Source organism: Gnatocerus cornutus, chromosome 4 (assembly GCF_029298725.1).
Source record: "Gnatocerus cornutus isolate USDA-ARS CGAHR chromosome 4, icGnaCorn1.1, whole genome shotgun sequence".
Lineage (NCBI taxonomy): Eukaryota > Metazoa > Arthropoda > Insecta > Coleoptera > Tenebrionidae > Gnatocerus > Gnatocerus cornutus.
The window spans coordinates 19,590,870-19,618,834 of NC_142236.1; the positions used below are offsets into that span (position 1 = coordinate 19,590,870).

At 36.0% G+C, this 27,965-nt stretch overlaps 2 protein-coding genes across 6 annotated transcripts; one reads left to right on the top strand and one right to left on the bottom strand.

Moving 5' to 3' along the window:
- Positions 1-499: 499 nt before the first annotated feature.
- Positions 500-9,552, top strand: bou (glycosylphosphatidylinositol anchored membrane protein boudin). 2 transcript variants are annotated; one of them, XM_088034779.1, is made up of 4 exons: positions 500-722; positions 5,401-5,556; positions 5,830-5,973; positions 9,322-9,552. In XM_088034779.1, the coding sequence occupies exons 1-4, from the start codon at positions 677-679 to the stop codon at positions 9,528-9,530; spliced, it is 555 nt and encodes a 184-aa protein (XP_087890905.1). In that variant the 5' UTR covers positions 500-676; the 3' UTR covers positions 9,531-9,552. The 2 variants fall into 2 exon arrangements, with proteins under 2 accessions (XP_087890905.1, XP_087890904.1); XM_088034778.1 differs by lacking the exon at positions 5,830-5,973 and having other exon boundaries at positions 511-722.
- LOC148176609 (coronin-2B-like) lies at positions 9,538-27,965 on the bottom strand. Of its 4 annotated transcripts, none has more exons than XM_088034770.1 (9): positions 27,852-27,965; positions 27,680-27,797; positions 19,320-19,517; positions 15,966-16,082; positions 15,739-15,888; positions 15,525-15,689; positions 15,163-15,474; positions 14,600-15,115; positions 9,538-10,130 (listed from the first exon to the last, which is right to left on the bottom strand). In XM_088034770.1, the coding sequence occupies exons 2-9, from the start codon at positions 27,788-27,790 to the stop codon at positions 10,011-10,013; spliced, it is 1,689 nt and encodes a 562-aa protein (XP_087890896.1). In that variant the 5' UTR covers positions 27,791-27,797; positions 27,852-27,965; the 3' UTR covers positions 9,538-10,010. The 4 variants fall into 4 exon arrangements, with proteins under 4 accessions (XP_087890896.1, XP_087890898.1, XP_087890897.1 ...); XM_088034772.1 differs by lacking the exon at positions 27,852-27,965 and adding an exon at positions 23,799-23,889 and having other exon boundaries at positions 27,680-27,769; XM_088034771.1 differs by lacking the exon at positions 27,852-27,965 and having other exon boundaries at positions 27,680-27,840.

Sequence of the window (27,965 nt, forward strand, 5' to 3'; positions counted from 1 at the left end):
GTTCAAACTGGGCAAACTTCCAAATTTCAGTCCGTTCTTTTGATTGATACCAAAATTACCCCAATTTTGTTTCGCCTTCACTCTAAAAAATACCTTTGTTTTTAAGCCACTGCGAAATTCAGAACTGCGACTTTCTTGTCTCGATAAAACAATGAATTTTCGCTTTCGTTGTACGAATTTGATCTCATCCTGCGCAGAATTTCGCAGTGTCTCCAGATTTTTTGAAATCCGGGCCGGCTTGGTCGAATTTAATTAATTTATTAGATTAATTTGGCGCATCTATCTTGCTAAAATTCACCCACAGACCCGCATCAATCGTAATAAAATCACAATCCCTTCCTTTGTTCCAATTAAGCCCACTTTACCCCTTCAAAGACCCAATTAATCCCATTAAAACCGCCGAAAAGTAAAAAAGCGCGACTCCGGGACTCCGGGTCTCCGTGTTGTAAGCGAACGTTGCCCGGACTACACCCGGAGAACTCCGCACCACACTTTCCACGAGCGTCGAGCGCTCATTGTGTAGCCTAAACTCTTCATGGTTGCCCACACCACTCGCGTTGTCCATTGACCACCTGTTCGTCATCAAAACAACACGGCGCGTCCCTTTTCTCTTCGCGAAGGTGTGGTTCTACACGTTCTCAAACTTTAATGTTGAAGTTGAAGTAAATCGGACAAAATGGTGTTTGTGGTTTTGGTGGTTTTGTGCGCGGTTCTTCAAAGTTGTAAGTATTTTGGGGTCTTTTGTTGCGTGCAATTCATCGAACTTTGATCTGTTTTGGATGATTATCAATGTAAACAAACGATAATGTTGAGAGAACGAACTGAACGGTCAAGTCGAGTTTCGAAATTATGAAGACTTAAGTGAGTAATAATGATGTGAAATGACTCAGCGATGCGAATTCCTCTTCCAATTGTTTGTATTGTCGTTAATTTCAGTTGGGAAAAGTGTCGCGTTGATTGGGAAAGTTCTTGCAAACTTCTTTAGTTTGGCGGGTGATGAAAATTTAATGGTTTTTTAACGTGTGCATTTTGATCTTTTTTACGTTTTTGAAGGTTTCTGGCCTAATTTGTTAACTCCATGTAGTTGTCTTTTGAGATCTACGTGAATTTCTGCGTAAAAACAACACTAAATTGGGGGCAATTCAAGTTAAAATTGCTCCATTTATTGCACTCGGAAAATTTTGACTTTGTATTTTGACGTCGATGGCAAATAAGGGATTTTTTTACAATGGAAATTTGGTCGAATGTTGTAAAATGTGGTACAAATTGAAAGAAGGGATAGAAATTCATACAAATTCCAAATTTGGTTTCAATCCGGGCTGTAGTTTCAAAATTATAAAGACAAACGGGTTTGAAAATTTTCTGGGCTCCTCGAAAAACACAAATCTGGACAATTTGTGACAGTAAACGAAATCTGAGGACACTGTTGAATTCCTCGTGAAATTCTGCGTCGGATGAGACCAAATTAGTATAACGAAAAAGCGAAAATTCATCGATTTATGGAGACAAGTAAGTTGCAGTTTAGAATTTCGAGGTACAGAGGCTTTTTTTGTAGTGAAGGCGAGACTAAATTCGGGTAATTTTGGTATCAATCGAAAGAACGGACTGACATTTACAAGTTTGCTCAATTTTAATTTAATCGCTGGTTTATTTTGAAAATTATACCGACTTTTCTATTGAGTGTTGTTTTAGAAAATTTCTTAGCCACTCGTGAAATTCATTCGCGGATACTTACACACCCTGGAGATGAAAATGTATTTCGAGTGCACCGTTAAATTGCTTGCGAAATTCTGCATAAAATGAGTCCAAATTAGTTGTAATAAAACTAAAATTGATTGATTTACTGCGACTTCAAAATATGCATTTTGGATTTAGACGTAAATACCAAATAAACATGTTTTTAACAATGAAAATTTGGTCGAATGGTCTCAAAGGTGATACAAATCGAAAGACCCTATAGAAATTTATACGATATTACAGTTTTAAAGTTACAAAGACAAATTCTTTTAAAAAATTTCTGAGCTACTCGAAAAACGCAAATGAGAATATCTGGGCGATTTGAAAACGTAGACCAAAACCGAGGACATTACTGAATTTCTCATGAAATTCTGCGTAAAACGAGATCAGATTCGTACAACAAAAGCGAAAATGTATTGTTTTATTGAGACAAGAAAGTCGCAGATCTGAAATTCGAGGTAGCTTAAAAACAAAGGTATTTTTTAGAGTGAAGGCGAAACTAAATTAGGTTAATTTTGGTCTCAATCAAAAGAACAGAATAAAATTTGGAAGTTTGCCCAGTTTGAAATCAGTCGGTGTTGCAGTTTAAGAATTATATCCACATTTCTAAAAATTTCTGCACCTCTCGTCAAATTTATTCGCTGATATTTGCACACCCTGTAGGTACAAACGTATTTTGAGAACACCAGTGAATTCCTCACGCAATTCTGCATCAAATGAGACTAAATTTGTTTGTATTGTAATAAAGCTAGAATTGATTGATTTATTGGCACGTAAAAATGTAGTATATTTCGAATTTTCACGTAGATACTTAAGAAATACGTCTTTTTACAATGAAAATTTGGTCGAATGTTCTTAAATGTGGTACAAATCGAAAGAACGTATAGAAATTCGTATAATTGCTAAATTTGGTCACTATCGAGGCGACAAATTCAAAGTTATAGAGACAAATGCGTTTGAAAATTTTCTGGGCTACTCGAAAAACTCAAATGCGAATATTAAGGCCATTTCTGATGGTACACCAAATGTAGGGACACTGATGGATTTCTTGTGAAATTCTGCGTCGGATGAGACCAAATTAGATGTAATAGAGCTAGAATTGATTGATTTATTGTGACGTAAAGATATATATATTGAATTTTGACGTTAATTTTATAAAAATGTGTTTTTACAATAAAAATTTGATCAAATGTTGTCAAGTGTGGTACGAATAGAAAGAACGTATGGAAATGCATGTAAATGCCAAATTTGGTTTCAATCAGGGCGGTAGTTTCAAAGTTATAAAGACAAATACTTTTCAAACTTTTCTGGGCTACTCGAAAAACTCAAATGCAAATATCTGCATTATTTGTGATCATAGACCGAATCTGAGAACACTGCTGGATTCTTCGTGAAATTCTGTGTAGGATGAGACCAAATTTGTACACTGAAAGGGAAAATTCGCCAATTTATCATGATTAGTAAGTCTCGGTTCCAACTTTCGTGGCAGCTCACAGGTAAATGCTTTTTTTATAGTGAATATAAGGTCGGATTTGGTTAATTTTAGTATGAATCGAAAGAATGAGCCGAAATTTGTACGTTTACCCAATTTGAGCTCAATCGATGCTGCAGTTTAAAAATTATACCGACATTACTATAGAGTGTCGTTTAAGAAAATTTCCGGCTACTCGTGCAATTTATTCGTAGATATTTGTACACCCTGTAGATACAAACGTAATTTGAGGATACCATTAAATTCCTCACGAAATTCTGCATCAAATGAGACCACAGTAGTTATAAAACAGCTAGAATTGGTTGATTTATTGCGACTTCAAAATGTGCATTTACAATTTTGACGTAGAGACTAAAGAAATGTGTTTTTTACAATGAAAATTTGATCGAATGTTCTCAAATTTGGTGCAGATCGAAAGAACGTATAAAAATTCATATAAATGCGAAATTTAGTCTCAATCCGGGCGGTAGTTTAAAAATTATCATGACAAATGCTTTTCAAAATTTTCTGGGCTACTAGAAAATCTCAAATGCGAATATCTGGGTGATTTGAGAGTGTCGACCAAATCTGAGCACACTGCTGAATTCCTCGTGAAATTTTACGTCGGATGAGACCAAATTGGTACTACTAAAGCGAAAATTGATCGATTTATCTTGATTAGTAAGTCTGGGATGCAATTTTCGGGGAACCTCACAAGTAGCGGCATTTTTGACAGTAAAGACAAGGTCGAATTTGATTAATTGTGGTATCAATCGAAAGAACGAATCGAAGTTTGTAACTTTGCCCAATTTGAACTCAGCCGGTACTGCAGTTTGAAAATTATACCAACATTTCTAAAGAGTGTCGTTTTAGAAAATTTCTGGGCTACTCGTCAAATTCATTCTCCGATATTTGGACACTCTGTAGAGTCAAACGTATTTTGAGGACACACTTGAATTCCTCACGAAATTCTGCATCAAATGAGACTAAAATGATTGTAATAAAACTAGAATTGATTGAGTTATTGATTCGTAAAGATGTACATTTCGAATTTTGACGTAGATTCTAAAAAATGCCTTTTTTGCAATAAAAATTTGGTCAAAAGTTGTCAAATGTGGTACAAATCGAAAGAACGTATGGAATTTCATATAATTGGTAAATTTGGCCTCAATCGGGGTAGTAGTTATAAAGTTACAAAGACAAAAGCTTTTCAAAAATTTTTGGGCTACTAGAAAAACGCAAATGCGAATATCTCGACAATCCGTAAGCGCAGCCCAAATCTGAGTACACCACTGGATTCCTCGTGAAATTCTGCACCAGTGTACAAAATTTGAACTCAATTGGTCGCGTTTGACAATTGTGACGTCATTGTAAATTTCCCTTTCCCCAAATTGCAAGACCACTTTGGAAAGACCCAAAAATCTGACCAACCCGTTGATGTAGGCGAAATCTAAGGACACCATTGAATTCCTCGTGAAATTCTGCATCAAATGAGACCAAATTAAATAGTACAAATATAGAATGAATCAACTTATCGCGATTATAATTCTCTCGGGCACCAACTAGATTTAATCTCGGAAATCTCGGCACCCCTTGCGCGTAGAAAAAATTCGAAGCCACCCCTGAAATCGTAAAATTCTGTGTAAGATCACCACGAAAAAAACACAGAAAACGTCTTTTATCCCTTCAAAATAACGAGTTTTATCTCCACATTGTGCTCTGAATCAGCCGCGCCAAAGAGGTTTATCCCTTTTGTTGCCGCGTCCTTCCTATTCGACTCAGCCCGGATGAGACCTTGTAAATGTAAATCTGAGTATCAAAGGACACCAGCACAAACAGGTGTGTTCAATTATTCATTAGCGTCGCAATAAAACGGACAGAGGGCGGAATCTAAATAAATAGTTTCAACACATTCCCAACTTTCCTTTTAAATTAAGCGCCGTTTCTATCGCGGGAGCGGAAATGCACACGTTCGTATCTTTCCACTTGCCAGTTGAATGAGTAAGAGATAATTTCACACTGTTCACAGATCCTAACATTTTTATCGCGCGAATTGGGTTTTTCGGGTGTAAAAGACTCACTCTTCAGTAGGGTCGCAATGCGCACCACATTTTATGTCAAACTAGTGCCAACCTTGAGAAACTAAACATTGTCAAAGTGGAGATTTTGTTCAACTTCCCCTGTGATTCTAGGCGTAGGATTAGATTGCTACCAATGTTCAGGAAGTGATCCCAACAAACCATTTCAATGCAACGAGTGGCTCACTAGCGACATCGACATTAAAGCGGAACCGTGTGACAACGTGTACGATGCCAAGTACTGCATTAAGCACACTGGCAGATTCGAAGGTATTTCCATCGAACTGGTTTCCTGGGATTCACCGGACTAACTCAAACTAATCATACAGTTCGTTTTAGAATATTTGACATCCCAATCTAGTGACTTTTGGTTTACTCAATTGTCACACCTAACTTCAAAATTGACAGATTTGTCCCCAGATTGGCGAAAGCCCCCTTTGCACTCTTAAGCGTGTTTTACACGCGCGGATATGTCAAATAGTTTGAAATGAAGTGTAACCTGTGACTAACCTCTAACTTCTTTCCATTGCTGCTTGGGAAAAGGCTCATCTATCTCATGCTATCGATGCGCAGCTTACGAAAGTATAGAATGCTCGGATGGGATGATACATTTGGGGGGGATTGAGCCCGAAAACTGTGACGACGTTTTTGAAGCTCAGTATTGTGTCAAATCGACGAGTTTGGATGGTAATTTGTGTTCATTTGTGTGGTAGCAGCTCGTGGTTTTAGGTTGGTAGCCCTGATTGACAGAGCTACCAACTCACTAATTGCGCTTTGAGTGGTAGTACTGAGTAAGTGTAGTGTGTAGCTTTCACTTTTAGTTGGCATGTTCATTTAGATCTAGATCTATAGCAAGTAGAGTAGAAGTCAAAATTGGTCCAGAATTTTAGCTCCACAGTTGATGCTGGTTAGAACTTCATCTAGATCTATTTCTACCGGATTTTCTAGATTAGATACTATTGTTTTGATTTGAGCTCTATAGATCAAGTTTCGAGATCTAGTTACATTTAGAGCTTGAGGATAACAAAAACTAGAGGAGTTCATCTAGATCATCTAGATCTTTCAAAATTTATTTTTTATCAAACCCTATGAAACGTATTGTGAAAAACAAGTGCATGGGGATAAAAGACAAGTAGACCTCATATACGCCCATAGAAACAGAAGAAAACATTTGATTTGTTGCTACATTCTAGATCTAGCATGTTCGAAGTTTGAAAATCTACTACAGCTGTATGTAAAGTGTGTTTAGACAAGATAAAAATGTTTGGACACCATCTAGATCTATGTAATTTTCTAATCTGCATCTGGATGTCAAAGATCTAGAATACTAGCACAATAAGAAAAGAAAAGAAAGAAATGCGAATTTGTGTAGAATTTGCCCCAGAGTCTTCATCTAGATCTAGAAAATTCAAAATAAAAATTAAACAAACTTCAAAATTTCAACTCCATAGTAGCGCAATCTACATCTATGCATATGTCAGGGTTTCCTTGTCAGTAGGAGAGTGACATAATCTACCTCTATGTCTAGTTTCAGTTAAAATATAGATCTAGAATGTCAGAGAGCTGTAGAATTAGAGCATTTCGAATTTAAGAAGTGTTTTTGTGGTAGGATGTAAAAAATACTGTCTGTTTAGAACAATTCTAGATCTATGTCAGTCCTAACTCCTAATCTAGGTGTCAAATAGCTAGAGTACTAGCACAACTAAAAGTAAATAAGTAAGACTTTTAAATAAAATTTGCCCCAAAGTTGGTTTTTTCACTGCATCTAGACCTATACAGTCGTTGGTATAGTAACTCAATCTAGATCTATACCTCAGATGTTCTAAATTGTAGATCTAGAATGAAAAAGAGCGGATAAACTAAAGCAACTTAAATTTAGTAAAGTACATTTGTACAGGGCGTTCTTTTTACTAAAGTATTACCTTCTAGATTTATGTAGCTCGTAATCGTTCATCTAGGTGTCATCTAGGAGAACTAGAAAATTACTACAAGTGTATGTAATGAAATGGGAATTTTATGTAGATCTAGAATAGAAAATCTAGAATTCAAAATTTCGGCCCAAAATTAGCTTAATCTATCTATACGTCACAGCTTTTTCAAAAGTAGATCTACAGGAGTTGTACAACTAGACTAGCTCGAAGTAACAAAATCTACATCTATGCATCAGAGTTTCTGTTAGACTGTAGATGTAGAATGTCAGAACTGTAAAAACAGAGCATTTCGAATAAAAGAGTTTTTATGGGAAAAAGAAAGCGGTCTGTTTAGAACGGTATCTTCTAGATCTATGTCGGTACTAAGTCTTCATCTAGCTGTCAAACATCTACAATATTAGCTTAACTAGAAGCAAAGAAATAAGAAAATTTAATAAAATTTGCCCCAAAGTTGTGATTTGCTCGTCATCTAGATCTATATAGTCATTGGTAATCAATATTGCAGATCTAGAATGTCAAATTGGAAAAACTACAGCAACTTAAAGGAAAGTAGGGAAAGGGAAAAATACAGAGCGTTCTATTTATAACCTTTTAGATCTATGGGGATAGTAAGTTTCCATCTATATGTCAAAGTACTAGAAAACTAGCGCAACTGCATGTAGATAAATTGAAATTTGTAAAAATTCTGCAGCAAAACTTGGTTTATCTCTTCATCCATATCTAAAAAATCTAGAATTCAAAATTCCAACTCCATAGTAGCTCAATCTAAATGTTTCTATACGTTAGAGCTTCTTCTAAACTATGTAGATGTAGAAAAGTTGTGAAATTAGACAGACTTGAATTTAAACAATCTGCATCTAGGTATGTAGACTTGGAGCATTTCAAATTAAAGTATTTTTGAAGGGAGAAGGTAAAAATACAGAGCGGTCTGTTTAGAATAGTGTCTTCTAGATCTATGTCGGTCCTAAGTCTTCATCTAAGTGTTAAATATCTTGAATAGCAATAGAATCAAATAAAATGCCATTTTTTTTATGAAATTTATCTCAACATTAGATTTTGCTCGTGCCTTCAAATCTAGATCTACAAAATCTAAAAGAAAAATAAACACAACTTCAAAATTTCAATTTACTTACTCTAATTTAATTTTAATTTACTTCTAAATCTTAGGTCTAAAGTGTCAAAGAACGGAAAAACTAGCTGAAAAACCAAAAAAGTAACCTTCTAGATCTATGTAGATCGTAAGTATTCATCTATATGTCAAAACACTAAAATACTACGAGTGTTATGTAAAGAAATAGAAATCTGTTCCAAAACTGGGGTTAGCTCTCCATCTAGATCTATCTATACTGTCTTGAAATCTAGATCTAAAAAATCTAAACAATAAAACAAAACTGAATTCAAAATTTGAACTCCACAGAAAAAATATTGGTCAGGTAATCTACATCTATACGGCAGAACTTCTAAATTGTAGATCTAGAATGTCAAAGGGCGAAAATACTAGCTGCAAAACTAACCTTCTATGTGTCGCAAGTGTTCATCTAGATGTGAAAGTGCTAGAATACTAGTATTCTAGCAGAAAGTGTTAACACTAGTGAATGTCAAGAAATGTAAATTTGCTCCAAAATTGGATTTAGATCTTCATTTAAATCTATACTGCCTTCAAATCTAGCTTGATAAAATCTAAAAATGAAACATCTAACTCTAAATAATAAAATATAACCAAATTCAAAATTGAAACTCCACAGTAGAAATATTAATTTGTCAGATAATCTACATCTATCTATACGGCAGAGCTTCTTTCAAATTATAGATCTAGAATGACAGCAAGTAGAGTAACTCGAAGTAATGTGCGATTGTAAAAGAAACAAACAATATAAGACGTTCTATTTAGAAACGGAACCTTTTAGATCTATGTAGAATTTGTCCAAAATCTTGATCTAGATGTCAAAAATCTAGAATACTACTGCAACTACAACATCACATCTGAGTAGCATTGAATGTGTACCTTGTGCTTGAATTTTCACCTTAGCTCCAACACTCCATCTACATCTAAAACTTAAAACTCTAGTACACGTTAACCAACTGATTTTCCCAAATTTTCCAGGAGGAATCGGCGCCAAACGTTTCTGCTCATCCCTGGATCTCGGAAACTACTGCAATTACGTAAAACAACCGGGAGACATCCTCTCCTACCGTACCTGCGTCTTCACTTGTTCCGGGAACGGCTGCAACGCCGCCCCCGACACCAAACCTTCCACATTCTTCACCTTAATTCTAGTTTTAGTCGCTCTCAAACTTGTAATATTTAGGTAAATAAACACTCTGTATGAAATTATATTGATTTCAGCACAATGTAAAGATACAAAAGCTCAAGATTTTCTCTTAGAAGCTAAATATTTTAAGCACACTTATTCAGCTTTTGGATACAAAGAAAGGAATTGGAGTGTATCGAGTGTTTACATAAAAACGTCCATAACCTCACTTTGTCAATGTCTACGACGGCTACGATATATTTTTTTATGTGAACACCCGATACTTGTACATTGAAGGCTACGTGTCTTTGTAATACTGTTGTGCTTTTCGCAGATTTTTTAAAAAAGCTACGATGCTATCAAAGTACTAAAATACTGATTTGGCCAACGATAACGAAGAAAGCCCTATTACCAACGTTAACAACGTGACGCTGTCACTGTAATTAAATAAAAACACTAACTAAACGTATCACAAAAATCGTAAAAATAGCTTAAATGGTAACGACGTACTAACATAAAACAATAATTTAGAGATACGAGTTTACTTGTTTTGTAACTTTTTAATTATGTCTTCCAATTCTTTCACTCTTCGCTCGCTGTTCGACAGCTGCTTCTTCACTTTGCGGAGCTCCTCGGACTGCTGCTTGTACGCCTGCTTCAACTAAAACAAAAATTATCTATAAGAAATATATAGTTGGCTCTGAACGTATCGGGTGTTATTACAAAAAAAAAAATCTAGTTGGCAGGTCATGTGTCGTCTGTCAGATTATTCGCAAACGTCAAAAATTCTGCCAACCAAATGTAAAATTAATAGATGACCTAACAAAATTAGTATCGTGTAAATAGTACTCGTAAAATCACGGTCCTGTATTTTAAATTTAGCGCCATCGGAAAAATGAATTATAAACACCTAATCTAAAAGATTGTTTAGATGCAGAGCCACCTTTGACTACGATAGATCTTCCCTAATCAAGCAAGCGATGGTCTTGATTAACAATTGACAAGTAACTGCAGGAGTACCAACCAAGGGACAAAATTAACATTTTTTAAATCTCTTAAAGCATCGAAAACATTTGAAAAGCCCCGAAATAGAAAAACACTAGCTCGTTTAATCAGAGTAAAAGTAGGGTGCCCTTGGTTCGATCAGCAAGCGTTTTGATACCTTGTAAATAAGACAGTTGAGACTATTAGTACATGTTAAAAATAGAGTGCCCTTGGTTTGATGCGCACGCGACTGGATTAAAGGTACAGTTACTAGAGGGTGCCCTTGGTTCGATGCGCATAATGAAGGATTATTTGTAAATAAGACAGTTGCTGGATTAAACGTGTGAAAAATAAAGTGCCCTTGGTTCGATGAGCATGCGAGTTAAATAAGACAGTTACACTACAAGCCTGGATTAAGAAAATTTGAGGCCCAGGGCTAAATCGTAAAAGGGGGCCCATCGATAAAATTATGCAAAGAAAGCCTTACGTATTTGATTTGTTTTTTTTTCAATTTCTATAGCAAATTTTTACGAGGCAAGGGGCCCCTGGGAAAGTAGGGCCCGGTGCTACAGCACCCTTAGCCCCTCCCTTAGTCAGGACTTGTTACAGGGGAAACCTGGCAAAAAATCGGGTGCCCTTGGTTCCATATGCAAACTATAGGATTATTTGTAAATAAGACAGTTGTTGGAATAACCGTGGAAATATTAAGGTGCCCTTGGTTAGATGCGCATGCGTCTTGATTAGTTGTAAATTAGACAGTTTCCGGAGTAACACTGTAAGAAGAAAAGTGCCCTTGGTTCGATGCGCACGGGTTTTGATACCTTGGAAATAAGACAGTTGAGACTAAACATGTTAAAAGTAGAGTACCCTTGGTTCAATCCGCACGCGATTGGATTAGAGGTAAATAAGACAGTTACTATAGGGTGCCCTTGGTTCGATGCGCATAATAAAGAATTATTTGTAAATAAGACAGTTGCTGGACTAAACGTCTTAAAAATAGAGTGCCCTTGGTTCGCTCCTCATGCGAATTAGAGATAAATAAGACAGTTACTGGAGAAACCGTGGAAAAAAACAGGGTGCCCTTGGTTCGATATGCATACTATAGGATTATTTGTAATTAAGACAGTTGTTGGAATAACCGTGTAAATAATAGAGTGCCCTTGGTTCGATGCGCATGTGTCTTGATTAGTCGTAAATTTTGGAGTAACCGTGTGAGAAGAAAAGTGCCCTTGGTGCGATACGCACGCATTTTGATATCTTGTAATAAGACAGTTAAGACTAAATATTTTAAAAATAGAGTGCCCTTGGTTCGATGCGCACTCGATTGGATTAGAGATAAAGAAGACAGTTACTAGAGAGTGTCCTTGGTTCGATGCGCATAATAGAGGATTATTAATACATAAGACAGTTGCTGGACCAAATGTGTTAAAAATAGAGTGCCCTTGGTTCGATAAATATGCGATTGGATTAAAGTTAAATATGACAGTTTATGGGAAAACCAGGCACAAAACAGGGTGCCCTTGGTTCGACATGCAAACTATAGAATTAGTTGTAAATTAGACAATTGCTGAACTAAATGTGTTAAGAATAAAGTACCCTTGGTTCGATCCGCACGCGATTGGATTGGAAGTTAATAAGACAGTTCTTGAAATAACCGGGAAAAACAGGGTACCCTTGGTTCGATATGCAAACTATAGGATTAGTTGTAATTAAGACAGTTGTTGGAATAACCGTGTAAATAATAGAGTGCCCTTGGTTCGATGCGCATGCGTCTTGATTAGTCGTAAATTCTGGAGTGACCGTGTGAAAAGAAAAGTGCCCTTGGTTCGATACGCACGCGTTTTGATACCTTATAATAAGACAGTTGTGACTAAATATGTTAAAAATAGGGTGCCCTTGGTTCGATGCGCACTCGATTGGATTAGAGGTAAAGAAGACAGTTACTAGAGAGTGTCCTTGGTTCGATGCGCATAATAGAGGATTATTAATACATAAGACAGTTGCTGGACTAAATGTGTTAAAAATAGAGTGCCCTTGGTTCGATAAACATGCGATTGGATTAGAGTTAAATATGACAGTTACTGGGGAAACCAGGCACAAAACCGGGTGCCCTTGGTTCGATATGCAAACTATAGGATTAGTTGTAAATTAGACAGTTGCTGGACTAAACGTGTTAAGAATAAAGTACCCTTGGTTCGATCCGCACGCGATTGGATTGGAAGTTAATAAGACAGTTCTGGAAATAACCGGGAAAATAGGGTGCCCTTGGTTCGATCCGCACGCAGATTGATTAGTTGTAATTAAGAGTTACTGGGATAACCTGGTGAAAAATGAGGTGCCCTAGGTTCGATACGCATACGACAGGATTATTTGTAAATAACAGTCGCTAAAATGTAGAGTGCCCTTGGTTCGATACGCACGCGACGGGATTAGTCGTAAATAAAACAGTCACTAAAGCAACCGCGTAAAAAACAGAGTACCCTTGGTTCGAAACGCACACTGATGAATTCGTTATAAATAATAACACCGTCACAAGAGTGCCCTTGGTTCGATACGCATACGTTCTAATCCCTCGTAAACAAGACAGTTGAGACTAAACATGGTAAAAATAAAGTCCCCTTGGCTCGATGCGCACGCGATTGAATTAGAGGAAAATGTGACAGTTGCTGGACTAAACGTGTTAAGAATAGGGTGCCCTTGGTTCGATCCGCATGCGACTGGATTAGAGGTAAATAAGACAGTTACCGGAAAAAACGGGCAAAAATCAGAGTGCCCTCGGTTCGATATGCAAACTATAGAATTATTTGTAAATAAGACAGTTGGAATAATCGTGTAAATATTAGAGTGCCCTTGGTTAGATGCGCATGCGTCTTGATTAGTCGTAAATTAGACAGTTTCTTAAGAAACCGTGTGAGAAGAAAAGTGCCCTTGGTTCGATACGCACGCGTTTTGATATCTTGTAATAAGACAGTTAAGACTAAATATTTTAAAAATAGAGTGCCCTTGGTTCGATGCGCACTCGATTGGATTAGAGGTAAAGAAGACAGTTACTAGAGAGTGTCCTTGGTTCGATGCGCATAATAGAGGATTATTAATACATAAGACAGTTGCTGGACTAAATGTGTTAAAAATAGAGTGCCCTTGGTTCGATAAACATGCGATTGGATTAGAGTTAAATATGACAGTTACTGGGGAAACCAGGCACAAAACGGGGTGCCCTTGGTTCGATATGCAAACTATAGGATTAGTTGTAAATTAGACAGTTGCTGGACTAAACGTGTTAAGAATAAAGTACCCTTGGTTCGATCCGCACGCGATTGGATTGGAAGTTAATAAGACAGTTCTGGAAATAACCGGGAAAATAGGGTGCCCTTGGTTCGATCCGCACGCAGATTGATTAGTTGTAATTAAGAGTTACTGGGATAACCTGGTGAAAAATGAGGTGCCCTAGGTTCGATACGCATACGACAGGATTATTTGTAAATAACAGTCGCTAAAATGTAGAGTGCCCTTGGTTCGATACGCACGCGACGGGATTAGTCGTAAATAAAACAGTCACTAAAACAACCGCGTAAAAAACAGAGTACCCTTGGTTCGAAACGCACACTGATGAATTCGTTATAAATAATAAGACCGTCACAAGAGTGCCCTTGGTTCGATACGCATACGTTCTAATCCCTCGTAAACAAGACAGTTGAGACTAAACATGGTAAAAATAAAGTCCCTTGAATCGATGCGCACGCGATTGAATTAGAGGTAAATGTGACAGTTGCTGGACTAAACGTGTTAAGAATAGAGTGCCCTTGGTTCGATCCGCATGCGACTGGATTAGAGGTAAATAAGACAGTTACCGGAAAAAACGGGCAAAAATCAGAGTGCCCTCGGTTCGATATGCAAACTATAGAATTATTTGTAAATAAGACAGTTGTTGGAATAACCGTGTAAATAATAGAGTGCCCTTGGTTCGATGCGCATGCGTCTTGATTAGTCGTAAATTCTGGAGTGACCGTGTGAGAAGAAAAGTGCCCTTGGTTCGATGCGCACGCGATTTTAAACCAACAATAGACAAGCAACCTCAGGAATACCAACCAAATCACAAAACAGAGCTTTAAGTATAGAAAAATAGAACAATATTTCCACCCTTACGTCATGCTCGGTGCTGATATTGTCCCCAATCGTATTAATCTCCTTCATAAGCGGCATATCCGCCGTCTCCACATGCCCGAACCTCTGCTGCAACTGCTGGAACTTCGTCGTCTGATTAGTCGTAGTCTTCTGTATTTTCTCCTCGATCAAATCCTTCGGCCGGTAATCCGGAATCGTCTCCGTCGACAAAAACGCAAACTTCATCTTATTATTGTGCGACGCCACAGGTACTGCAGGTTTGTGTACTCTCGGTTTGTACGTAGTGATGTTGCCACCAGTCCGCAAAGACATTAAAGTGGGATTAGCGTTGAGTCCTTTGATCCATTCTTGAGCGGACAGGGCCGGTTTGGGGGCGGCGGTGTCGGGGTAGAGGTCTTCGTGGAATTGGTCGCTTTTCCGGGGGACGATCATGCTGATGGGCTCGCAGAGGCCTTTGATGGCGTGGAGTTTGTAGAAGCGGAAGATTTCGCAGTTGTGGATGGCGAGGCCGCGTTTCGGCATGAAGCCAAGACCGCGCTGGAAGAGCGAAAATGTGACAATTGTACGGTTTTAGGTGAAGTTACCTGTGGATTGCCGCTAAGAAACTGGCTCAGGAAGTGGATATAGGGCGCCTCGCTCGTAATCTCGTAGTATCTAATATTGCCGTCTCCTTTCCCCGCAAGGTAGACGATGTTAGTGTCGCAGTCAAAAAACGGGAAGACCACCCCCGACGAGCTGTCGATCGTGTCCGTTGTGAGCGCTTTACTTAAGTCGTTCTGGTCCCAAATCGAGTACTGCCGATCGGAATGTCGTGAGAAACCCGTACTCAAAATCCTCCCGCTCGCGCCTAAAAACGTCGCTTTACTCGCTTTGGATCCCGAATGACAAACACCTTCCTAAAAGTGACGTGTTAGCACCGAAACCAAACCGTCATGAAGTTAATTACACTCTTGACCATGCCGCTTCTTGGTTCGATCACCCTCAACTTCTTGTCTTTGCATGTCGTCGCCAGGAGACTTCCATCGCGGTTCAGCGACATGGAGTAGATCACGTCAGGATGACAGTCGATCACGTTGACGGTTTCACCTTTTTCTATGTCCCATATAATCACCTGGAGAAACAGAGAAAGTCACCGATAAAGAGCACTTTCTCGGACTTACAAGGTGATCGAAACCGGCACTAAAAAGGATGTTTTCCGCACTTGGATGCCATTCGATGTACGCCACGCGGCGCTTGTGACCTTGCAGCTCCACCAGCCAATCGGTGAGGTGCATCGACAGCCCGCCGTCCGGGATGTGCCACAGTTTAATCTAAATCAACATATCTGTGCTTACATTTGACAGTTTTAGACACGCCAACTCGACGACTTTTTTAATTGAACACTTACGGTGCAGTCGTCGGAGCACGACGCGATGATGTTGTCGTTGAAGGGGTTCCATTTGATGTCCAGGACCGGGCCGGTGTGCCCCGTCACCCGACTCGCGTTGAAGTCCAATCGTCCCGTCTTTGGGGAAAAATTGTATATTAAAGAACGTGTTTTATTATTAAAATTACAATTTTTTCCCAAACACCAAATATTTACAAAAAAGTTTAATCATCGCTCTGATGATGATAGCATTGCTATCAAATAAAATAAAACAAGTCCTTTATGATATTTTTTCGAATTTGCACCCTTTTTTTAATAAAAAATTTAAATTTTCCAATTCTAAGAGTTTTCGTGTTACACGATTGGTAATGGTTTTGTAACCACGAGTTGCCACTTGATTTTCAAATTCAATTAAAATTTGACTTTTATGGAGTTTTACTATCACCGAATGGAGTGCGGGCACTACCGCCTGTAAAGTATGCAACCTCCCACTCTGGAGGATCAACAAACCGTTGTTTAGATGCAGTATTTAATTATTTTTGACTGTGTTTTTACTATGGTTGGGTTGCAACCTTTTAATATGTATTATCTATACTCTCATGGAATAGTAATTGTTTATTTTAGGACACTTTTGGCGTAATTAGTGGCCCAAAAACGCCAACGAATGACGTGTTTCCAAATTTGGCATTTTAAAAATCGCAAAAAAAAGTTACAGGCGTTTGTCGCTTGACGATGAAAATTAAAATAAAATTGAAAATATCTGCAGATTAGACAGAAAAATAATACAGTGCTTTGTACTTTAAATGAATAAGCTTTTTTTTATCTTCCTTAATTTTAGAAGAATGAATTTGAAAATGATAGATTGTCTACGAGTTTTTGAATAAAGTGAACTTCTCCTTGGTGTTGAACAACTTCGATTTTTAAGAAAAATTGCTCAGAACATTACTTACAAAATTTCAACTTAAAATTCTTATTTCGTTTTTTTTTAAATATTAAAAACTTTAAATTCTATCGTTAATTATTGATAATAAAATATTATTTTGTTCATTTCTGCTAAATAAATTATTTTGATTATTTTTTAATTCGCATAAAATTATACTTAATGGGAACTCAAAATTTAAAGTTGAAAGTGGTTCAAAATTGTGTAAGCCCATTTTGGTTCCCCAATTCTTATTACTGCTTAAAAGCACTTACAACCGCGAACACAAAATCTTAGACGTCATTTTTCTGACGTTTCAAAAATTTGAGTGTAATCTGTGCTTTACTGTCATTGCCATTACTGACGTTTAAAACATCAAAGTATTGACAAGTTGACAATTAAGAATTATCAAGACTGAAACGAATAAAATTAGAATAGTATCTTTAGTACAGAGCGGTATGATCTACAGTCAGTTCCTTGCAATATTGAAAACACCGAAAATTTTGAAATTAAAAATTATAACTCAAAATTGACAGTACAAAAAAGTAAGGTTACTAAATTCTAAGTGGGGTTTTACATCATGCGACAATTAAATGACATTGACGTCTAAGATTTTTCTGTCCGCGGCTGTATGTGATAAAATAAAATTTGGAAATTTTTCGTTTAAAAACTCTTCATTTGGTATAAATGATTATAAAATTCGATTCTAAGCAACTTCTCTTAGAATATGTATTACCTAACTTTTAGAAATATTCCTAACGCGAAGTAAATTACAAGAAAATCGGTAGCTTTATTCAAAAAATCCTAATAGATTGAATTTGTCATATTTGCTGTATTTAGTATGGTCATGGATTTTGCAAAGTTGCAAGTTGCATATAAATATCCCTAAAAAAGAACTTTACGATTTTATCAACATTTAACTTAATATGCCAAAAATTAATAGAGATACCAGTTTGTATTCTGGCTGAAATTAAACATTTACCATTCACTGATCAAAATTACTATTAAGGCAATACATTTTAAGAAGTTGCAACCCAACTACAATACAAAAAAAATTATTAAATACTGCATCTAAACAACTCTTTCAATGGATTTAAATGGACCGACACGGTTTGTTGATCCTCCAGAGTGGGAGGTTGCATACTTTACAGGCGGTAGTGCCCGCACTCCATTTTAACCTAACCTAACCTAACCTCACAACCTGTATTCACATCTATTATACAACTTGTTTATAAATGTTTCTAGCATCAAGGGTGGCTATGAAATGTCAAAGAATTGTGCCGCTCGTTACAAATGTGGGTTTCGATTTGTCAACTGACATTTGCAGTTAACCTCAAACATGAAGCAAAGTAAGTTTTGAGAAATAAACTGTTCGAGTTGTGGTTTAAAACCTGAAAATCGAAAACTTGAGCACATATATTCACCATGAAAATAAAGCGGCAAAATAGTGTACGACAGGAATTCCACGCTTGATGCTAGAAACATTTATAAACACCTTGTATTTAGGTACATATAAAGTGCAGCTCATTCAGTAAATTTTCGAAAATTTTTGGGTGTAAATCAGGCTTTCAATTTCTTAGGGAGAAAATTAGGGGAAAATTGAATGTACCGATTTTTTAAGGTTAACACGTTGTCCAAGTTTAGTGTATTAATCAACAACTAATTAAAAATTTGTTGCAAAAGAATGATTTTAATAGAAATTTACCAAGTTTTGGCAATGTTGTGAAAGATGATTAGTTTCTACGCATGCCACAGTTGCGTCAAGGTCAAACGCTTTTGCTGCCAATTGTTACCGATAAAAATCACTAAGGGCTGGTATACCAGAGCTCATTACGATTGGTCCAGTCATTAAAAAGTTAAGTTGGCAACAGTCGAAAACAGTTGGCAGAAAAAGCATTTGACCTTGGAGCAATTGTCACATGCGTAGAAGCTAATGGTCCTGCGCAAGTTTGCCAAAACTTGTTAAATCCTTATTTAAATCTCTCTTTTGGAACTTACCTTTGATTAATTCTTAACTAATGCGAGATGTTGATACACTAAACGTTGACAACATGTTAACCTCAAAAATCGTTATACAATTTTCCCCTAATTTTCTCCCTAAAGAACTGAAAGCCGGATTTACACCCAAGAATTTTAGAAAATTTACACAGGAGCGTGGACTGATAGTAATGAGCTGGACTTTATATTGTTGGCCGCAAAGGACAATTCAATTATAATGATACATTTTACGAATCGTAAAATCCGTAATGGTGAAATTGACCAAGAACTTGACAGGAAACAGGTGACAGCCAGACTGATTAGTTCTGCCAATTCTTAAAAAACAAAATTTCCTACTTTGAGTTCTCTTATAGATTACCTATAAACGACTCCAAATTTAGTGCTCTAATGGACCTATTAAAGCGGCAAATTCGAAAAACAATTATTTGGGGTCCTGGGGGAAATATGGGGACACTTACGCTTTCGATGGGGATGACGATGAAGGCGCCGCCCCCGGCGACTTCCGTCACCAGTGCGACGAATTTCGGGTTGACCGCACAGAATTGGGAGTCGTGGGCGTTTTTGGTTATGTTGATGTTGTCGTAGCATCTTTCGCGTTTGGCGGGGTCTCCGTAGACGTGGCGGAATTTCGAGCTACGCACGCCGCGGAACCATACCTGGAACGGGGGAGAGTTAGTTGTGGAACAGCCTGTATAGCGCGCTCGCTGCGCTCGCCCTATATATAGCGTAATTAATTCCCGTCACTTTGGTATGTTAATTTCAGAGCCCACGTGGTACCACATGTGTGAAGGGTCAACTTACATAAACATGCACAATTGTGACTTAACTAATGAGACTATTTTAGATCTAGTTGTCTATTCCCTTGTAAACGTCTGTCTAAACTCTACAGAAAAAGCCGTTGAATGACAGATATCCAGACGTACGTCCACAGAGTCACAGACAACTAGATCTTGATTAGTACCTTAGCCATGATGAGTTCCGGGTTCGATTAAAACAAATCACTATCAAATCAATCACTGCAAAATTGACATTCTGTGCGTGTTTTTACAACGATAATAAACGATTGTCCGTAATTTGGCTCGCCTGACAATAAAAATGTTATCGTTGTTATCACGTCTGAGATAAAAGTTGTGGTATGTGTACATAAACAGATGTGGTACTTTGACTCGTTAACACTGATAAATGTTATGCTATGACTCAGTACTTTTATTAAACTTACTTGCTAATTATTACGAGCGCATCTCAAGGAAACGGGTTTCTGAAGGAAAGCAACTGGCGCTACATTGAAGAGGATCAATTTGAATACAAAGTGTGTTTAATTGGTTTTGAATTATTTGGTATGTTGGTAGAATTGGTTTGACGTTTCGAAAGTGTCAACACTGACACGTTTGCATATTAATCAATATTTAAGTTTAGGGTGTTGGCGGCATTGAGTAAGCAATCGATGTCTGTCATGGCCCGCCTAATTTTTTTAATGCTATGAGATCTAGATAACAGGGACAATTTGAAACAAAAACATACCGCGAATTCCCCAGCCTAACCTTTAATACTATAAATAGGTTTTAATCGGGTTTTAATGTTGATGTAAGTAAAGTATGAGGTATAATTGCCTATTGTTCAATAGATAGTGATAATAATAATTTTTTGGAAGTTTTCTATGGATACAAGTGCTATTATCTAGTATGTTTTGCTTTAGTTTTGCCTGTATTATTGTGTTTTTCTCTTTTTTTTTTGTTTTCCTTAAGATTCATCACAAGGTTCATCATATATTAAAATTACTCTTGTTGCCGGTGTGTCACTTGGATTTTGTTTTTGTTTTTCATTTTTCTATATTTATTTATTTGTTTTCATAATATGTCAATTTTATATCCACACTATATACTTTTCATTCTGTTTGTCCTCTTTTATTAAACTTTCTTGAATATTTCGTTCATTAATTCTTCTTTTTTTCCCTGCGCTTTCTAACATATTTAGTTCCGTTTCATCACTAATTATCGTTTTTCACTAGCTCCATATCTGTCTGTCTTATTTTATTTTTCTTTCCTTCGTTGTTCTGTGTTCTTTACTGTTTCTTTTCGGGTTTTTGTTATCATCTTTAATGTATAATCTTTTAGATTTGTGAGTTTACCATTGCCTTATTCCCTTCCTCGTATTTTCTACGATGCTTTTTCCCTTTCTTCACTTTTTCCATAAGTCATTTTTATTACATATTTTCCAATCTAATGCTTTATGACAGTTCTTCTTTTATCTCTCGTTTGTTTTGTTTTTATATTCGATCGATCAGCAATTCAATTTTTCTGCTCGCATAATCTACGATATTTTTTGTTTTTCTTAACTTCTTCTTTTCCTCCATTTTGGCCCGTCTTACTTCATTTCTCTTATTTATGACATTTTGCAACATTTTCTCGAATTCGTTTTTTCGTACTTTAGAGCAGTTCTTCGTTGTACAATTTAATTTTAAGTTAATTTTAATTAATTTTCTTCTTGCTTTTGTCTGTTTCGTCAATTCCCATTTACTTAACTTCTCCCATTTTTATTATAGATTTTTACGCCAATTTCTCCCATCTTTCGCTTCCTCTTATTCTACATTTCCTTTGACTTTCGTTTTTTATACCTTCGTTGTAACGTTCAAATTTCCTTGTGTTTTCCTCTTCCTCCCATTTTCTACAATATTTTTCATGTTTCTTCACTTCCTATTTTTCAATTTCTCTCATTTTTGCGTCAGTTTGCCACATTTTCTTTATCAATTTAAGAACGATTCTTCGTTACTCTCCCCCACTTCTTTTTACTTTCGCTTCTTCCTTCATTTCCTGTTTAACTACTCTTCCTTTTAAGTAGTTCATTTTCCTTTAACGCACATTGTTTACACTATTTTTTCCGTTTCTTCTCTTTTCCTATGAATCATCGTTCTTCTGTTCCTTAATTTTTGCCTGTCTTACTTTATTTCTCACATTTTGCGTCATTTTCTCGGATTCTTCTTTTCGTTCTTTCAAGCAGATCTTCGTTGCCCTCTATTTGTATCGTTTCTTATTACCTTCGAAATTTCTTTGTTCGCTTTTCCAATAAAATTTGTTTCTCTTACTGCCTTTCTGTCATTTTCCTTACACAATAACATTTCTTCGTTATATTTTTTTCCTATTCTTTGAATCAGTTTTTCTGTTGCCTTCTTTCGCTTTCTTTCTTCTTATCTTCGATGCAATGTTCTAATTTCGTAGTGTTCCTTTCTTCCTCCCATTTTCTACAATTTTTTTCATGTTTCTTCACTTTCCTCTTCTCAAATTCATTGATACCTGCTACAAATTTTTGCGTCGTTTTATCACATTTTCTTCTTCCATTTCAGAGCAATTATTTGTTCTCTCTTTATTTCTTGTGTTTACTTTGACTGTCTTTCTTCAATTTTCTGTTTTGCCACTCTACAATAGACGATGGGCGAAAAATACTTTTTCTATTTCTTCACTTCTCTTATAAGTTATTGCTCTTCTCTTCCTCAATTTTCGCCTGTCTTCCTTCATTTCTTCAATTTTTATGAAGCTTCTCCACTGCTTCCTTTCACTTTCTTTCTTCTTATCTTAGTTTTCTTGTTTTTTTTAGCTCCGCGTTTTCTGTTTCATGAGTTTCCTTTTACTCCAATTTTTATTATAAATTTTTACGTCAATTTCTCCTATCTGCCTCTTCCATTTTTCAGAGCTCTCGTTTTTCGTTGCTCTCTTCATTTTTCTCTGAATCGCATTGCTTATAATATTTTTTCCTATTTCTTCATTTTTTGTATGAATTATCGTATTCTCTTCCTCCATATTCGTTTTATTTGCTTCATTGCTCTTTCCTTCGTTGTTCTATGTTCTCTAATGTTTTCTAGTCTTTTATTCTTCAAGTTTTTGGATTTTCTTTGTTTGCGTTTTCTGCAATTTCTTCGTTTCTCTCATTCTCAATTTTAACAATATATTTGTTTGCTTTTGCGCATTTTCTACGATATTTTTTCCGGTTTCTTTACTTCCTTCTCGCCTGTATTTCTTCTTTTCTCTCATTAGTTATACATCAGCTCGTCATTTTCTCCTATTTTCTTTATGGCAATTCGTATATTTATTTTCAACTTTTCTAAAATTTCTAGTTTCATCCTTAAAGTTTCTACAATATTTTTCATATTTCTTCACTTCTTCCATGAATTATCCATTTTAACTTCCTTGCCTCTGTTGCTTCATTTCTGTCACTTTTATTGCACATTATTTCGTCTTTTTCTTAATAATTTGTGCAATTCATCTTTCTTTTCCGTTTTCATTAAATATTGTTTTTACATTTTTTACAATCTTTCTCTTCCATTCCACCACTTTCGTAATTAATATTCTTACTTTCCTTCTTTCGTTTTTTCACCTTTTTATGTTACTCTTTTAAGATATTTCTTAATTCTCCTTCACTTTCGTTTTCTTTACCTCTTTAGCCACGTTTCTATTTTCATTTTTCTTTTATGCATATTTTTACCATTGTGGTTTTCATTTCCGTCATTCTTCCTTCTTCCTTATCTTCCTATTCTGATTTTGTTTTATATTTTTTAACTTCCTTTTTGTTTCTGTTTCGCACTACTAAAAACAAAGTTGCAATGACCGCCAATGCTACCAACCCCCTCAAATTTCAAAGCCTCCTTCGTGTTAGTCCTCGTTCGAAAGTTTGAAGGCCATCTTTGGAAGCCGTGTCGTGAAATTTTAAAAAGTAGCACAAGAATGTTATTACCAATACCTCCACTTATTGTAATATTCGGAAATAAATTTCAGACTGTGAGAACATTCCCAGGAATAAAAATCGGTAATCAAGTGACCTAACCTAGAACATCCAACATTTTCGCCGCGATTGGCCCATTCAAAAAAACCCGCCGCGCCCGATTGGCCGATTCAAATCCCCGCACGCTTTCGATTGGTCGTTCATGCAAAACAGCGGTGACTTACCTGCGAGTTTGTCATTTTTTACAAAAGCAACGTTCAGCTGTTTCAGGTCCGTCCAACACAGACTTCATGCAAGACACCACCACAATAAATACTGGAAAACATACAAGATAAAAAAGACGAAAGCGAAACAAAAATAAACAAAAATCAAACGCACTGACAGAAACACATTCATAAACAATCGATCAATCACGAAAGCTGTCGACGAAGCGAGTGCAGTATAGTTTCACAGAGCAGGTGCTGGACAAACAAGTGAACTAATTAACTTCTACGACTACTAGATCGTAATTGGTAGCACATCCCTTTCTCCGAGCGAATTTACTTGCACTTACTTTCAAATAGAAAATTCTCGGGATTTTGTTGGCAATTATGCATGTATACGGTTATATAACCGGCTAAATTTACGATTAACTAAAATTTAGATGTACACTTTTACGTAAAAAAAGAAAGTAATTATTAAACAAAAGAAACGCTACAGTGGTAACTGAATTTTAAGCGTCTAACTGTACTGTTACTACCAGAACTGATGAAATCAAGTTGGCGTGACGCTTTAAATTAAGAAATTACCAAATAAAGCGACTCTTGCTGATGCAAAATATGGTGGATATACAGGGTGCTCGAAAAAGATCCGTGCAAAACGCAAGTGTGTGTCTAGAAGAGGTACAGCGGCATCTGTTGACACGAAGGTGAAAAAAAAACAGAAATTAGTTCAAACGAAATGATGGGAAAAGAGGAACTTGACAGTTTTAGACCTAGATGAAGTTAAAGCTCAGATTCTAGAATGTTGTTGACAAAAACCTATCTTCACTTCTTCTTATGAAGATAAAGAAATTTCTGTTTGTACCTTCGTATCAGACATTTCATTTCTAGATCTAGAAGGGACCAGATTCTAAACCCACTGTGCTCTAGAATGCGAGTTTTGTTTGTACAAAAAATTGCAAATAATTTCTAGATCTAGAGGATGTTGGAGCTCAGATTTTAGAATATTTCGTGTTGACGAAAACTGATCTTCTCTTTTTCTGATAAAGGTAAAGAGATTTCTGTTTGCACCGTCATAGAAACAATCAGACATTTCATTTCTAGATGTAGAAGGATCTAGATTCTAAGCCTACTGTGATCAAAAATGCGAGGTTTGTTTGTGCAAAAATTGCAAAAATATTGACATTTCTAGAGCTAGAGGATGTGAAGCTCAGATTCTAGATTTCTTTTTGCATCTTCATAAAAAAAGTTCTAGGATCTTCTAAAGGGATTTAGATTCTAAGCTTACTGTGCTCGACAATGCAAGTCTTGTTTTTACAAAAAACTGCAAACATTCGATCGACATTTCTAGATCTAGAGGATGTTGGCACTCAGATTCTAGAATGTTTGGTGTTGACGATATCTGATCTTCACTTTTTCTGATAATGATAAAGAGATTTCTTTTTGCCCCTTCGTAGAAACAGTTCGAGGATCTCAGTCGTTTCATTTCTAAATTTAGAAGGATTTAGATTCTAGAGCTTCGTGCTCTAGAATGCGAGTTTTGTTTGTATGAAAAATTGCCAAAAATTCGAGATTTCTAGATTTAGAAGATGCTGCTACATATAGAATGTGTAGTGTTGCCAAAAATCGAACTTAACTTCTTCTGATGAAGATAAAGAGATTTCTATTTGCATCGTAGTAGAAACAATTCTAGAATTTCAAACATTCCACTTCCAGATCTAGAAGGATCTAGATTCTAAGGGCTCAATAATGCGAGTTTTGTTTGAACAAAAAATTGCAAAAATTTCGACAGTTCTAGATCTAGTTCTTTAGTTGAAGATAAACCGATTTCATTTTGTATATTCGTAAAAACAATTCTAGAATATCAAACATTTCGTTTCTAGATCTAGAAGAATCTAGATTCTAAAGCTACTATACTCTAGAATACGAGTTTTGTTTGTACGAAAAATTGTAAAAAATTCAACATTTCTAGATCTAAGGATGTTGGAGCTCAGATTCTAGAATTTTTGCTGTTGACAAAAACTGATCTTCACTTTTTCTGATAAAGAAATTTTTTTTGCACCTACGTAGAAACAGCTCTAGAATATCAGACAATTCATTTCTAGATCTAAAAGGATCTAGATTATAAGCCTAGCGTGCTCTAGAATGCACAATTTCTTTATAAGAAAAACTGCTAAAATATCGACATTTCTAGATCTAGAAGATTTTCAAAAAACTGATTTTCACTTCTTCTGAAAAAGATAAAAAAAAATTCTTTCTACACCTTACTCGAAACAATTCTATAATATGAGACATTTCATTTCTAGATCTAAAAGGATCTAAATTCTATACCTAGTATTCTCTAGAATGTGAGTTTTGTGTGTGCGAAAAATTGCAAAAATGTCTACATTTCTAGATCTAGAGGATGTTGACGCAAAATTCTAGCATTTTTGGTGTTGCCAAAATCTGATTTGTTACTTTTTCTGGTGAAGACAAAGCGAGTTTCTTCTATTTCTAGTCGCATTTTGGTAGAACCAGTTCTAATTTGACAACTAAGCATTTCATTTCTAGATTTAGAAGAATCAAAAGCGTCCAATTGTGATCTATACAATGCAAGATTTTGTTTATACGAAAAAATTCGAAAACATGAAATTATATTTCTATTTCTAGATATTTCTAGCTCCAGAAGATGTTGGAGCTCACATTCTAGAATGATTTGTATCAACAAAAAGCTGTTTTTTACCTTCTTTTGATAAAAACAAAACGAATTTCTTCTCCCTTGTTGTATCTTCGTGAAAAAATTGTGTTTCTAGCTAGATACAGAATAATCTGAAGCGTAGATTTTGAGTCAAAAAATTGTGCTAGCTGTGAGAAAAAACGCAAAAACTGTGATTCCCTAGATCTAGAAGATATTCAAGGCGGATTTTGTTGGGTTGGCAAAACTTGATTTTTCACTGTATTGGATGTTCTAGATGTAGAAATTCTCTAATTTTCATCTCTTAATGTAAAGAACACTGAAGAGAATATAAAAGAAGAAAATCTAAGAAAACAGATGCTGAAAGAAGTAGTATAGAAAGAGCGAAACTTTGAAGAAATAAAAATATAAGAAGAAACAGAGAAAACAAAAAAAAGCGCCGAATTAAGGATAAAAATATAAAATATATGTAATAGAAAAATGAAAAAAAAACACATTTATTTAAAGAGAAAAAACTGCAAATTGAGTCAGAGTGAAAAGCAAGGAGGGGGCAAAAAAAGAGAAAAAAACAGAAAATAAAAGAAAAATTGTTGAAGAGAACGTTGAACTAAAACAGAACAAAGAAATGATAAAACAGTAGAAACAAAATTAAAAGTAAAGAGAAAGAATGTAGTAAAAGTTTGGACAACTGAGGGATAGCGGGAAGAAAGATAAATAAGAAAATAATGAACAGAAAATTAAATTGAAGAATTATAATTCATCCAAAAATTAGACGAGAAAACAGACAAAGTAATAAAAGAAGCAAATAAAGAAACTCATATAAAATGAACATAAGAAACAAAAAAAATACAATGAAAAAACGAAATAAATCAATGAAAATTCGAGAGAATTCCTGTTTTATCGACAACGGGGTAAAACCACGTGCTAAAAGGGTTACAAATAAAACTTTCCCACCAAACAATCACAGTGGACCGGCATAACGATATTGTTTTGTTTCACTTTTTAGGGAGTCGCGTGAACTTGGAACTTGTCATTCGCGTTTGTTTACATCCACCGCCTCCTGCGACCACACGGATATTTTAAGAGTCACCCTGTATTAACTTTGGCTACCAGAAACAAACACAAACATGAACTACTAACACTTCCGCTTTGATCTACAGCGTGTTTACTTAAAAAAGCTCATTCATTTCTTGAAATTAATCGTTTAGATTGTGGGAAAAATGCAACTTACCCTCGTTACAGGCTTGGTACACGACCGGTTGTCAATAAAATTAATTAACTTGTCTCCACTTGCGGGGAACTGAGTATTTCCGTTCACAGACACTTCAGTTTCACCGGTCATAATAAACCTATCGAATTAAATTGTTGATAAAATGTGGTCGTTGGAAAGTGTAGAAACTTACTAATGGAGTGGCGACGCCGAACTGAATAATTTACAAACTCCACACTACACCGCAAACATTTACTGACAGGTTGACAGATGTTTGACAGATGTTCGAGAGAAAATGACAGTTGAG

Excerpts from the sequence above, each read along its gene's own strand:
- bou (XM_088034779.1), top strand. The coding sequence starts at position 677 with ATGGTGTTTGTGGTTTTGGTGGTTTTGTGCGCGGTTCTTCAAAGTT. Across the intron at positions 5,557-5,829 it reads GCACACTGGCAGATTCGAAG|GCTCATCTATCTCATGCTAT; the intron begins GTATTTCCATCG and ends GCTTGGGAAAAG. Across the intron at positions 5,974-9,321 it reads CAAATCGACGAGTTTGGATG|GAGGAATCGGCGCCAAACGT; the intron begins GTAATTTGTGTT and ends CAAATTTTCCAG.
- LOC148176609 (XM_088034770.1), bottom strand. The coding sequence starts at position 27,790 with ATGACCGGTGAAACTGAAGTGTCTGTGAACGGAAATACTCAGTTCCCC. Across the intron at positions 15,475-15,524 it reads GAAGCGGCATGGTCAAGAGT|GAAGGTGTTTGTCATTCGGG; the intron begins GTAATTAACTTC and ends CGTCACTTTTAG. Across the intron at positions 15,116-15,162 it reads TTCTTAGCGGCAATCCACAG|CGCGGTCTTGGCTTCATGCC; the intron begins GTAACTTCACCT and ends TCGCTCTTCCAG.